Source organism: Clytia hemisphaerica, unplaced genomic scaffold, assembly GCF_902728285.1.
Source record: "Clytia hemisphaerica strain Z4C2 unplaced genomic scaffold, Clytia hemisphaerica genome assembly, whole genome shotgun sequence".
NCBI lineage: Eukaryota > Metazoa > Cnidaria > Hydrozoa > Leptothecata > Clytiidae > Clytia > Clytia hemisphaerica.
In genome coordinates this window covers 405736-417773 of record NW_027104612.1, presented here as the reverse complement: position 1 = coordinate 417773, position 12038 = coordinate 405736, and the positions used below count along the sequence as shown (strand labels likewise).

Genomic DNA, 12038 nt, shown 5'->3' with positions numbered 1-12038 from the left:
GATTTGCAGACCCTTAGTGGCTAAACTAAACTTTTTTTCGGGGGGGGGATGTAAAATAGCAGTATAACCGGACACGTGGAATATTGAATGTAAACTAAAGTCTTTTACATATAAAGACAGTCTAACTATACATATCAAAATAGCGTGTAAAATAAGGACCGTATGATATTAAAGATATCACAGGGGGTGGAAGATATAACATTTTTTGGAATCTTACCCCGGCGCGGACAAGCATCAGTTGACCCTCCCCCCTCCGACATTCAAAATCACCCCTAATCAGAGCAAGTTTACCTCTAAAACACGAAATTTTCAAAACTAGATTTATTGCCAGAAAATACACCTTTCAATACTCCCTACCATAGGTCAATAAACTGAAATAAAAGGACAAGCCTTTTAATTTAATTTATCAAATTCAAAAATTATATTTTCAATTTTGATAACCTAACTAAATCTTTACTGTTGAATACAAAAATATTCAAAATTTATAAAAACTAAAATAAAAAATAGCTATATTATAGAAATTTGATTTCGAATGACAGTTATAGCAGCAGGCTATGAAACTGAAAATTTGATTGTTTAGAAAAAAAAATTGAGCAAAGATTTAAGCCAAATCCTGAGAATAGTTACGGATGTAGATTTCAGAAATAGCTCATAAAATGATGATTGTTTTTAAGCCCTGTTTTGGCTAATAGATAAGGTACGAAAAATCTTCATTTGTTTCATCTTCATTTTCAAAACTTTTGAAAGATTTTGAAGTATTAAAATTATCCGCTTAAGATAATCTTTCCAACAAGGTATTACTTTTAATTGCTGTGTTCTTTTCTCCTTCAAGAGCAATGTATCAAAATGTGCGCACTGCCAATTTTATTTAAACAGACAGCTTCTATGGTCAAAATGCGAAAATGAGATAATACGTAGATATATATTAGGAATTGCTCTTGATTACAAAGTTCAGTCCAATAAATTAAATTTGATCAATCAATAAATCAATAAATCAATCAATCAATCAATCAATATCCATGAAGTTCACCGTAACATTCACAGAAGATATTAAGATTCGAATGTCTAGAACAGCCTTGTCATCTCGTTTTCATTTCTCGATTGATCACACCCAAGTCTCTCTTCTCCACAGCTTTCAGTAAATCACTTCGTCCATGCAAAGACATGGTCATGCGCAAAGTGTCCCAAATATTTTCGGACATTGTGCTAGCTGTCCGAGTTGGATCTTCACCCTAAATAAATGGTAAAAAAAATACATTAAGAGTTAAATTTAAAGGCTGAGAATATAAGACCGGAAGGTCTAGAGGGTAATCAAATTCAGGTTTAATAAGCTTTCCTTTACTTTTGATCTGCGGTTCTTGACTTTAATCGTATAAATTTTAGCGAGACTAATTTTAGCGTATATTAGCGAGTCAGGAAAATCTTGATTTTTTTTGAATTTATTTTAGCGAATCACGATTTCAAAAAATTTCGCGTGGATAAATTTTAGCGAATACACGTATTACATTATTGACTGAATTCGTTTTCTAGCATTTCTTTGCACTAAAACCCTTCCTATTGATAATAATGTATCAAGGCAATATAACCAGAAATTTCGTGCGGATAAATTTTAGCGATCTGTTGATTCGTCGTGTTTTAGCGAGATTTATTTTAGCGAAAATAGGGAAAACTCGCTAAAATTTCTACGATTAAAGTAGTCATTCAATTCGAAATTAAGGTAGAGTGTCATGGGTTTGTGACTGCACTAAGATAAGAGTGGAACGATTATATGACTGATAGTTTAGAACGTTAATGGGATAGTGAAACAATTTCTGACTATGTTACCTGTCGCTGCATGTTAAGGGCGGAGAGAAAGTGCTCGATGGCGGTATCATAAGCCTTCAAGTTGATGCAACTGATGCCCAGATTGTACCGACATCGAATGAAACCCGGCCTCAAACTCAACGCGTTACGGTACGCTTCGATAGCCTCTGCGCTTTTACCACTGTTCGCAAGTGTCGCGCCTAGTTTGTTCCATAGAAGGGCAGAATCAGGCTTGACTTGTAGACCTGTTTTGAAACAATCAATGGCTTTTTCGTACTCGTGTGAAATATTGAACAAAATACCAAGACCAATCTGGATAAATGAAAACGAAAAATTTATTAGTAATATGAAGAACATTTGTGAAAATAAGAATATGCTATGGACTAGCCAACTCTTCAGGTCACGAGAGACTCTATCTAAGCCGAGCAGAAGCCTAGTTGTGCAACGCCTGAAGTGACTTTTGTTTGTAGCATAAAAGTTTTTTTTTAATGAAAATAGACATTGAGAACAAATTTTGCTGACAAAACAAAATTAACAAATTAATCTTTCCAAATAGGTAGTGGTGGTTGTAAATCGTTTTCTAAACCAATTTTTAACTCTTTTGACACGAACCTGTATTTGAGGGTCGATGGTTTGTTGAGGAGAGAGACGAGCAGCGGTCAAGAAAATGTTCTCCACTTCTTTGAGAGTTTCTGTGGAAACCAGTGATGAAGATAAAATGTTGCTTCGAGCTTCTGATTTCAAATCACCTGTTGGTATCAATTGATTGCTCAAGATGTTTTCATATCTGCGAATGTGATAGAAATGAAAAGATCGGGTTGAAATAACGAATTTTTGAGCAGCCTTATGGTCGTTTAAATAATACAGATTAAATGTTAATTTCTAACATATCTTTATTCACCACGCTATTTTTCTTGTCACTTTAGACTTTGCAAATATACTGAGGAAAATTGCAGACTGTACCTTACCCCCTGTCTTAACTAATAATTAACCAGGAGTGCCACAACATCACCGCCATCAAAATTAAGTTGCAATTACTTTTTAAAACAACATTTTTGGCAGATCCGCCAATACACGTAAAGTTACCCAATTATAATGGAATTTTAATTTCGTTGGAACAAAATACGAGAAGGTGTAGGATGAAAGTTAATTTCAGTCTGTCATTTGTAAGAGCAGGAGGTTTTGTCACTTTTTTAGTTTTAGTCGAATTGAATATAACATGAAGGTTTTCCATCTTGCAGGCTTTACAATAATAATGTTCCTAATATTTGAAGTTGCAAAGGGTACGTCTTTCTTGTCTTGCGTTTTATGTTAAGTCCGAGAGAAGGTCTTTGTTGAGACTAACATTGTTTATTGTAAGGCGAAAATAAAAAAATGTTGTGTTTCCGGAAACCGGCCGGGTGAAAAAGATTTTTCTGACCCGGCCGCAGACTATGGGGGTATATGGTTCATCATAAAGAAAATCAAGTTATCAAACGTCGTTTGGTTAGATATCCCCACTTGTAAATCAAGTTTTGTTCGTTAGTAGTTGATACATTAGTATTCTGGCTTACTTCATAGTGCTTGTACAAAAAAGTCATCTTTAAAGTTCTATTTCAACGATCTTAAGTTATCAAAAATAGCAGGCCGGCCGGCCGCATGAGAGCTTTTTTCCTTCACTCGCATTCCGAAAACATTACAATTTTTTATTTTCGCCTAACGGAAAAATTTTGTTTTTGGGATTGCTGCTTTTTTCAAAAGGACTTTAAACATTTTTATCACTTTTTATATTCATAGGGAAAGCCGCAGGTCCTGGAGGCGGACTGAATGGAGATGGCGGGGACATTTTGGATCGGGCGGTGAAGAAAGGCGGCAATGACGTGTTAACTGGTAGTGATAAAGCTTTTTACTCACCTGGTATATTGAAACCTGCAGGCTTTGAAAACAAGGCAGCTGAAAAAAACTAAACTTCATTCTGGGATCCGCTAAGGGAAAACGCAAATGCAACAGTAACGCATCAACATTTAAACTTTATTAAATTTTTACTATTTATTTTAATTTTATCGTTCAGCAAGAACGAAGTATCATTTTAAGATTGAGAACTTTTTTCGTATTTTTTATGTAAACTATAATCAGAGGAATGTAAAGAGATGGAAAACAGCTTTTCTGATTACTCAGAGTTCAACGATCACTTATATTGAAAATTTCTATTGTAAAAACGTTGATTAGGTCATTAAATGAAAGTCCAGAAAAGACGGCTCGCCATACAAATCGGACGGTTTCTACATGATTTGACGATAAAAATGAAAATTTGTTTTTCCTTTTTCACCGATTACAAATTCAATTTTTAAGAATAAGGAGCAATTTATTTACCAATGTATAGCAAAAGAAATTCTTAACGCAATGATATTAAATTGATTCTTGCAAAACTGTCAGAAATCGAGTAAAATTAAGATGAAGTTATAATTTTCTCAAAGTCTAGCTTTCCATATCATGGTGCGGTCATGATGCGGTTATATCAGTAGAATCGCTAGGAAATTCTGAGCAAGAAAATATAGGTAACTTTTGGTATAGGTGAGGTGTACCCAAAATAAAAGCCCTAAAAGTTTGCGCATAATTAGACTCAAAACAAAAGAATTCTGTCACAACACGCTAGTTATGCCGATTTTTTATAGCGACAACAAAAAAAAACCTATTAACTCGAGATAAACTCCCTTAAGGGCAAGAGACCTGGTATATGACGAGCCGTTTTTCCATTGTTTTCAAGAAACTGTTTTTCCATCTTTTTACATTCCTCTGCTATAATCGATGTATTGACAAAATTAAACACTAACAAAACGTTACATTTCTTACTTTGGGTTATTCTTTATCCATGATTTCAGCGATTGACAGGCCTGTATAATAATTGAATTCAATATTAAGAAATAATCAATCTAAAACCATGCAGTTTAATAGAATCTTAGGAGGCGGTTTAAAAATTCTAACAAATTTTGAAACTCCTTAAACAAACAAAGATAGATATGCAATGTCGACGTTGTTTTTGCGAAGAACAACGGGTAATCTTTCACTCTGGTGAACAATTTCGTGATCAAAGCTTTTAAAAAACTAAACTACCTGTAGATACATAGATTCGTTTGTATAACTGACAGATAAAGCCATCCACGCTTCCAAATTGTCCGGTTGTAGCTCCACACATCTAATAAAAATACAGAAAAATCGTTAGAGTTCTCTTGGTAGCTCATCGGAATGAAAGCGATGTCATCACATCGGAATTTGATCAATATATAGTTTTCGGAAAATTGAAATAATGTGAAATATCATTCAGTCTCCATTCTTTAAACGTAAATGAGGTTACTAATTGTTCGAATTTTGGACTAGTTAAAAGGATGCTTAAAGAGTAAAGGAGAGTCTAAACTGTGATTTACTGTCGTAACAGGAAAATAATATGAGGGGTAAAATGATTTCAAAAAGCTATTACTTGTTGAGAGCTTTAATGGAGAGGAATTCTTGCTCATTCTCGGCTTGACTTGTTCCCAAATATTGCCAAGCCTATAAGAAGTTGTTTGGAATCATCTTTAACAATGGCCAGCCAGTATTTCGCAAAGCATTAGAAGCACAGACCTCAAGTCATTTCGGGATTGACATTTGGAATTATTAAGGTTTATGTTAAATACTTACCGAGAAGATTCATAGACAAAAGTGTTTTAAGTGATAAGTAGAATATATTAATTTTTTCTGTATCCATAAAATATTCGAGCTCACAGTTTGTCCTTTTTTCGAAAGTAGAAAGGGGACGAAAATTTCCAATATAATAATAACATTTTTCGTACCGTTTGATTACTTTTTGGCCTCTATAATTTCATTCATACCCTACGATTCAAATTATTCCAAAAGTGCAATCATAAATATCCGTTACAAAATAACAAAATGGATCGACCGTTTGAAATAAAATGATGGTACAGCTGTCCGAAAATAAATCACCCATGAGAGCAAAAAGAGAGCTCTTTCTATAGTCGTCAAATTTGAGAAAACTTTATGTTGTAATTAATTAAGTCATGCCTTGTTCACATCCTGTAAAGCTTCAAACTCTTACACAAATTTATAAAAACAAAGCACGACCAACCGGAATATTTGAATCGGTATAGGTAATCTTTTAAAACTTTGAAATTAAAATAGAAGATTAGAGCGCGTTGCTGAGTTATTTCGACTCGCAGATTTATTTCACGTTGACGAGTGCTTTAAATGTTTTATTTTTACATAAGTGCTCCCGTTTCATATCAGGCACATATTCCACATCAGGACAGTGTCTGCCTTTTGTTATATTGTGCCAAAAAATGTTTTTCTTTCCCTCTTTCTGATCAATCTGCTTCAAATCCGTGTCAATCAGATGTGAAAACGCTTGTTAATCAAAATTGATGAGAAAGCAAACGATATACTCCTATTTAAAAACTATAAAAGGGCTTACAAAAAGAGGAAGCAAAAGGAACAAATTAAAAAGGGGATAAAGGTGTCTTTTAATGAAAAAATCACCTGTTTGCTATCAGTATTAAAAGAAGCTAAAATACTAAATAGTACTGTAAGTAGTAAGCTGTAGTAAGTAGTATTTTCAAAATAATTGACATGGTACAGCCGCAAAGTGATGATTACGATGTTACGATTTTGAATGGACTTTTGTTTGATTTCAACTTTTCAGCGATAAGAGAAAAAGACAAACTGTTGTTGGTTGGTTTGATGAGGGCACAAAGTGCTTGACTATACCATATTACACCTTAACCCAACTCCAGTTGGAATTGTCAACGCTGTCGCTAACATGAAGGTCAACCGAAAGTTCAATACAAAAACAAATACAATGGTCGTCCCCCCTTGCACAAAGTGAGAAAACGTTACCTCGGCGTGTTCTGGTTGTTGTGTGACCTGAAAGGTGGAAAAAATGGTTCGAATTGGTCACTAGCTTTTAATAAAAATAGACCGATAAAAATTTTAGAACACCAGATAATCCTTTATATCACTATGTCGAAAAATTGTAATCAATCTTGGACAACCAATCTTGGACAATCAGGGCAAAATGTTACTCACTGCTTCTTCGAAGAGGAGAATGGCACTGATTAAATCTCCTTCATTCAGTTTCTTCACCCCTTCTTCGAAAGGATTCTTGTGGCCAGAAAATGGATTCGAGTCTTCAAAAGAATATTCCTAAATAAAGTATATAATAGAATATAATATTATAAGGATATTCCCCACATGGCTATATTGATTTTTGAAGTGACAAAATCGTACGGTGCATTGATTTTTCGAAAGAACAAAAGCTTCTCTGAAAAACACTTCATTATGCTGCCGTTATCAATGCTGTAGATGATGAGGGAGAAAAAATGTACATAAGATGATACCATCGAAATCTGAAATAATTCAATACAACTTGTTAAATACAGAAATCCAAAAAAGCAACCTTTTCACTGACGGGAGAATTGAGGGAATGCTCTTCATTGTTCATCAAAGACTCGTTCCTGAAATAGAAATTTATATAATAGATTTACAATTTAGGCTAGAAAACGGATAGACAGATTATATACCAAGTTTATCGTCTACATCTGCAATTTGACGTCAACCGATACTCCCACCATCTGTCAGTTTTGACAGAGAATGATATATCAGTGAAGAGAGTAGAGTCTATCATCACCATGTTTCCCTAACACAAGTGCTTGAGATTCGAACATAGTCCATTGCGGTGGGAGCCTGAAGCGAATTCTTCTGCATAGGCAGATTGTTTAAGACTTTTGACATGTAAAATTCTTCTACACTCCGGAGAGAATTCTATAAAGCCTATTGTCTATTTGCCAAAGTGATTTGACATCATTTCTGTATTCTCCTGAAATTCAATTAATTCTCCTGAGTTGAATTAATTTTCAGCGAAAAGTCAAAATCTTTTAGCTCAAATCTCAAGTTTCGAATAAGGTTCGGTTCGGGCTAAAGTATAAGCAGGGTTCACTCTTAGACAGTAGAAGGAATACAAACCGAAAATCTAAAAAACATCACCCTTTTTAAACATTCGATACAAAAAACTGCTGAAAATGGTGGCCAAATGAATGTTTAAAATTTTCCAGTCTCCATAAACAGTGTTAAAACAGAGAAATGTTCACCAAAAAACTTATGGATCCACAAACAATCAAGACATTGAGTGAGAATTCTTACTTAAAAAGTTCATCAAAGTCTTTTTGAAGCTTTTCCCAATATTCAACATCGGCCTATAAAAGTGAATAACAGAAAACTTTTGAGACCTGTCCTGTAACAGTTGGGAAAAGAGTTTATGAAGCCGAAAATCAAATTGTAAGCATTCATGGTGACACATAACGCTAACTACTCCAAAAGATAAAAAAACGTGAGATATATCATACATCAGTGACATCTGGGATTGAGTTCAGGTAATCTTCATCTTCTTCTTCTTCGTTTTCATTTTGTGTTTGAGTAATAACCGACTCTTTTTTTGAAAATTCGTCCACCCACTGTTTCGACAAGTCACCCTTTCATAGAAATATAAGATTTCCATACAATTATGTTTTCCATGGCATAAGCTGTGCTGTTAAGATTTTTCACATTTAGCATAAGCTGTGCTGTTAAGATTTTTCACCTTTAGCAGTTCCCAATATAGAGATCCAGACGAGAACATAAGAGCCAAAGAAAAACATTATGTGGATTTAAAGGCCGGTCTCCGCTTCAATCGTTCTTTTTCGAGCAAAGATTCCATGTTATTGGTAAAAAAAAATAGCAACTCCATTGGCGCGATCTGACGTAACGGTTAAAAACTGAAATGTGTTCAACTTTTTTTCGAGCGCGCGTTACATTTTTATGATGTAATCTTTTTTCCAAGCAATAAGGATTGAAACCAAAACGTGTGATCGCAGCGCGCGCAAGTGGAGACCGGCCTTAAGGATATGATGAAACAACACATACTTCTGCTTCAAGTGACTCGAGAATTTCTTTGCCAGTTTTTTCTTCCTCCCTGTCCCTATGTTCAACTTCTTTCCTGAAAGCCAAACAATTAAGGTTAGAATTTCCAAATTGTTTTCGAATGTATGAATAAAGCTAAAAAACAATTTTCAATTCAATAAAGTGAATACAGTCGCTCTCATGTTGTCTTCTGATCAGCCACCAGAACCGTTGGAAAACCAACGGATCCGGCGAGACTCGAACTCACAACCATGCCATTCGTGAATTTTCATTTCAGTTTACGCTAAAAATACATTGGTGAACTATCTTTCTTCAAATAACGATTTCAATTAAGGGGATAAAAACGGCCCCCCTTTTAACAATGAGTGCCATTGTGTACATATGTCTTGCCTCGGTGAATTTTTGAAAACAAACTACAGCACTATCATTCTTACAAGCTGTCATCTAGAAACTGATGGGCCCAGTTTTGCTGGCTGTTCCTTTGCATTGAAATTGATGGTGGTGGTCGAAACACTGGTTGATAGCTTGGCTGGAAGTGATTGAAACGATTATCCACATTTGCACTTCTCACTTCTTTAAGTCTTACTGAATAAAGGAAGTAAAATCATAAACACATCAATAAGAATTACTGTATTTTCAGATACATATTTTAAGGTTTTCATTACCCATTAGAACGTGAAAGATGAACACAGCAATAAACAATCATGAAGCTATATAAAATAAAGAAAATGTCTCGGTAATGACCTAAATGGTCGTTGAAATCTTTTATAAATCTCTCCAAAGCGGCTTTCTTTTGATGTGCCATCATCGGAAGCAAAAAACATCAATTTATGACTTCTTAAGAACAGAAAGAGGCTGTTCCATTGATTTAAAAAAACTTAATTTTGCGAAAAATCCTTGTTAATAAAATACGATTCGAAAAGCTTTCAACTAATGTAAGGATACATATTTGGGCTGACATTTTGTTAACATTGAGAAGTTTGAGAGTTTCATCACATTTTCTTCTCAAAATCTTCACCTCTAAAGTGGGCAGCGGTTTTCATACTCCGACAAAAAGATCGATACAAGGTTACCAATCGTAACATGTAATTCCTTTTTAAATCTATCGATGGCTTTATGGGCAGCGATCCCTAGAACTTTGCTTACTATATTAATTTGCTCTCAACTTTTTTATGAATCCTTCAATAAACTTGTTAAAAGTGTAATGTCTTTTCATACGAGTACCCGCAAAATTAATCATCTTATTCCCAGAGCAACCAAACAGCTGTTTGCTTCCAATGGTATGTCAGAATAGAATAAAAGGCGTTGACTTTCCATCTATTTTTATTACCTTCATGAAACAATTAAGCATCTACAAAGAAAGAAAACTGACCATCTGGTTTCGGAGTGATCATCTTTGGATGGTATTGACTTGTATAATCTTGTTGCCAATCTCGCGCTGAATTTGAAAAACGTAATGGAAGTTTCATTGACACTCTTCAAAACTGTCAAAATTAGCTTCCCTTTTTTTAACTTAACCCTTCGAGCATCTTCCTATTTTTTTACCAGGGGAACGACCTTGAAATTTTGACCAGTAGTGATGTGGATATGGATAACCGAAGATGGTTTACAAAGTTTAGTTTGGCCACCTGTCTGGTTGGTATTTTAAAGACTAGAATGTAAACTTGACCAAAATCATGCATTGACTGATTAACGTGTTCGATTTGACTGAAATTTGTTCCCGAAGGCTGTTTTGTCAAATAAAGGAGACTAGTAACAGAAAGAAATCGTTCCCATTAGTATTTGGTAATTTGCAGATCAGTTTGTAAAATTCATGTGACCACCTGCTAGAACTCAGGAACTACTAAAGCTTTTGACTAGAAATTTTTTCCAGTGATAGATATTGACCATCTAAGACTGTGTGCAAAATTTCAATTTAGTCACATGAGCCTTCTGTATTTTATCTGCAGTGAAATGCTTACTTTCAGCATAACCATTCGTCTGATTTTGCTGAAATTTTGCCTGCAAGCTTGTTTTATCAATACCTAATATTTTTCAAAATTTCAAGTCAATATCATTTTTCAATCACTAGATACATTATCTTAGGGCTGATGTAGGCAAAAAGGGCAATTTTAGATCAGTCTGTAAAATACATGATACCAACAGGTAGACAAAAATTTACCCTAATGCCCAAAAAATACATGTCATTTGGCTCACAAAATTTGAGCAAAATGGCAAGGATGTCAATACATATTTTGGTGCTCACTTGGCAAGAGGATATGGCTCAGAGGATATGTTCCCTGGGTCAACCCATACAATGTGAGGGAATGGTTACCATAGCTCTGATAAAATAGTGTGATATACTGGTTATTGTGGTGCGTGGTGACACTCATCCTGTTTTACTCTCATCACGTATACAGGCACTTATGCTCTCCGTGTATTTCGAATATCATCAGCATCATGCATCATGGCAATCGTCATGAGCTATGATGTCATGAGGGTTGATATCATCATCGATATCATCATGCAATCTAACGTTTTTGTGAAAACCTCAAAAAAACATTAGTTGACTGAGACTTTATAAAAACTTTAAATATAAAAAAAGATTTTTACCTCTAAGGACTATCAAACAAATCAAATGCATAAAATGAAAACAAAAACAAACCTGTATTTTCAACGTGGCTGATGTTTGCCATTCCAACAGGGCGTTGTAAATCTTGCATTTCATCAAGAAGATTTTGCATGTTGAATGTTTGTGGGATTGCAATATTCGACAGACCATTCTAAAAATAAAGAAGAATTGATTGAAAAAAAATTTTGAGCAGTACACAGAGCTTTTAAAGAATCAACACAATTGATTTTTTTTTCAGGTGGTTTTTAAATATGATATATATATCAATATATGAAAACACAAACCTCCTTTTTGTATTGGTCTACTGTTCTCTGCAAAGAAGAAAACATAAAATATAATATCAATTAATCATATACAACACTGGAATTTTGTCTAAAAATTCTACCCAACATTTAAATGTCCAGCTCAATAATAAAAGATACAAAATGTGATGCATTGATTATACAGTAGAAAGATTTTCTGAATTGCAGGAAACTTTATGAATGGACAAATATTTTTAAATATTTTTTGACATTTTTTGAAAAAGCAAAGCAACATAAGAAGAAGCAAAAGACTACCTCAGAGTGCGAATGGTTGTGAACATGTTCAGTTAATTTCATCAATGGATTCGCACCACCACATTCTCCAGCCACTAACGAGTTGAATGTCATCCTCTTTCCTTATCTTTGATATTTTATTTACTACCCTTTTGAAATATCAA

At 34.3% G+C, this 12038-nt stretch overlaps 1 protein-coding gene across 1 annotated transcript; it reads right to left on the bottom strand.

Moving 5' to 3' along the window:
• Positions 1-841: 841 nt before the first annotated feature.
• On the bottom strand, positions 842-12038 carry LOC136824252 (peroxisomal targeting signal 1 receptor-like). The gene is made up of 17 exons (XM_067080422.1): positions 11896-12038; positions 11623-11649; positions 11372-11489; positions 10100-10165; positions 9162-9312; positions 8731-8803; positions 8175-8300; positions 7972-8024; positions 7229-7286; positions 6859-6975; positions 6670-6696; positions 5261-5331; positions 4897-4978; positions 4636-4676; positions 2416-2590; positions 1825-2115; positions 842-1232 (listed from the first exon to the last, which is right to left on the bottom strand). Exons 1-17 carry the CDS (start codon positions 11986-11988, stop codon positions 1080-1082), a joined length of 1722 nt encoding a protein of 573 aa, XP_066936523.1. The 5' UTR covers positions 11989-12038; the 3' UTR covers positions 842-1079.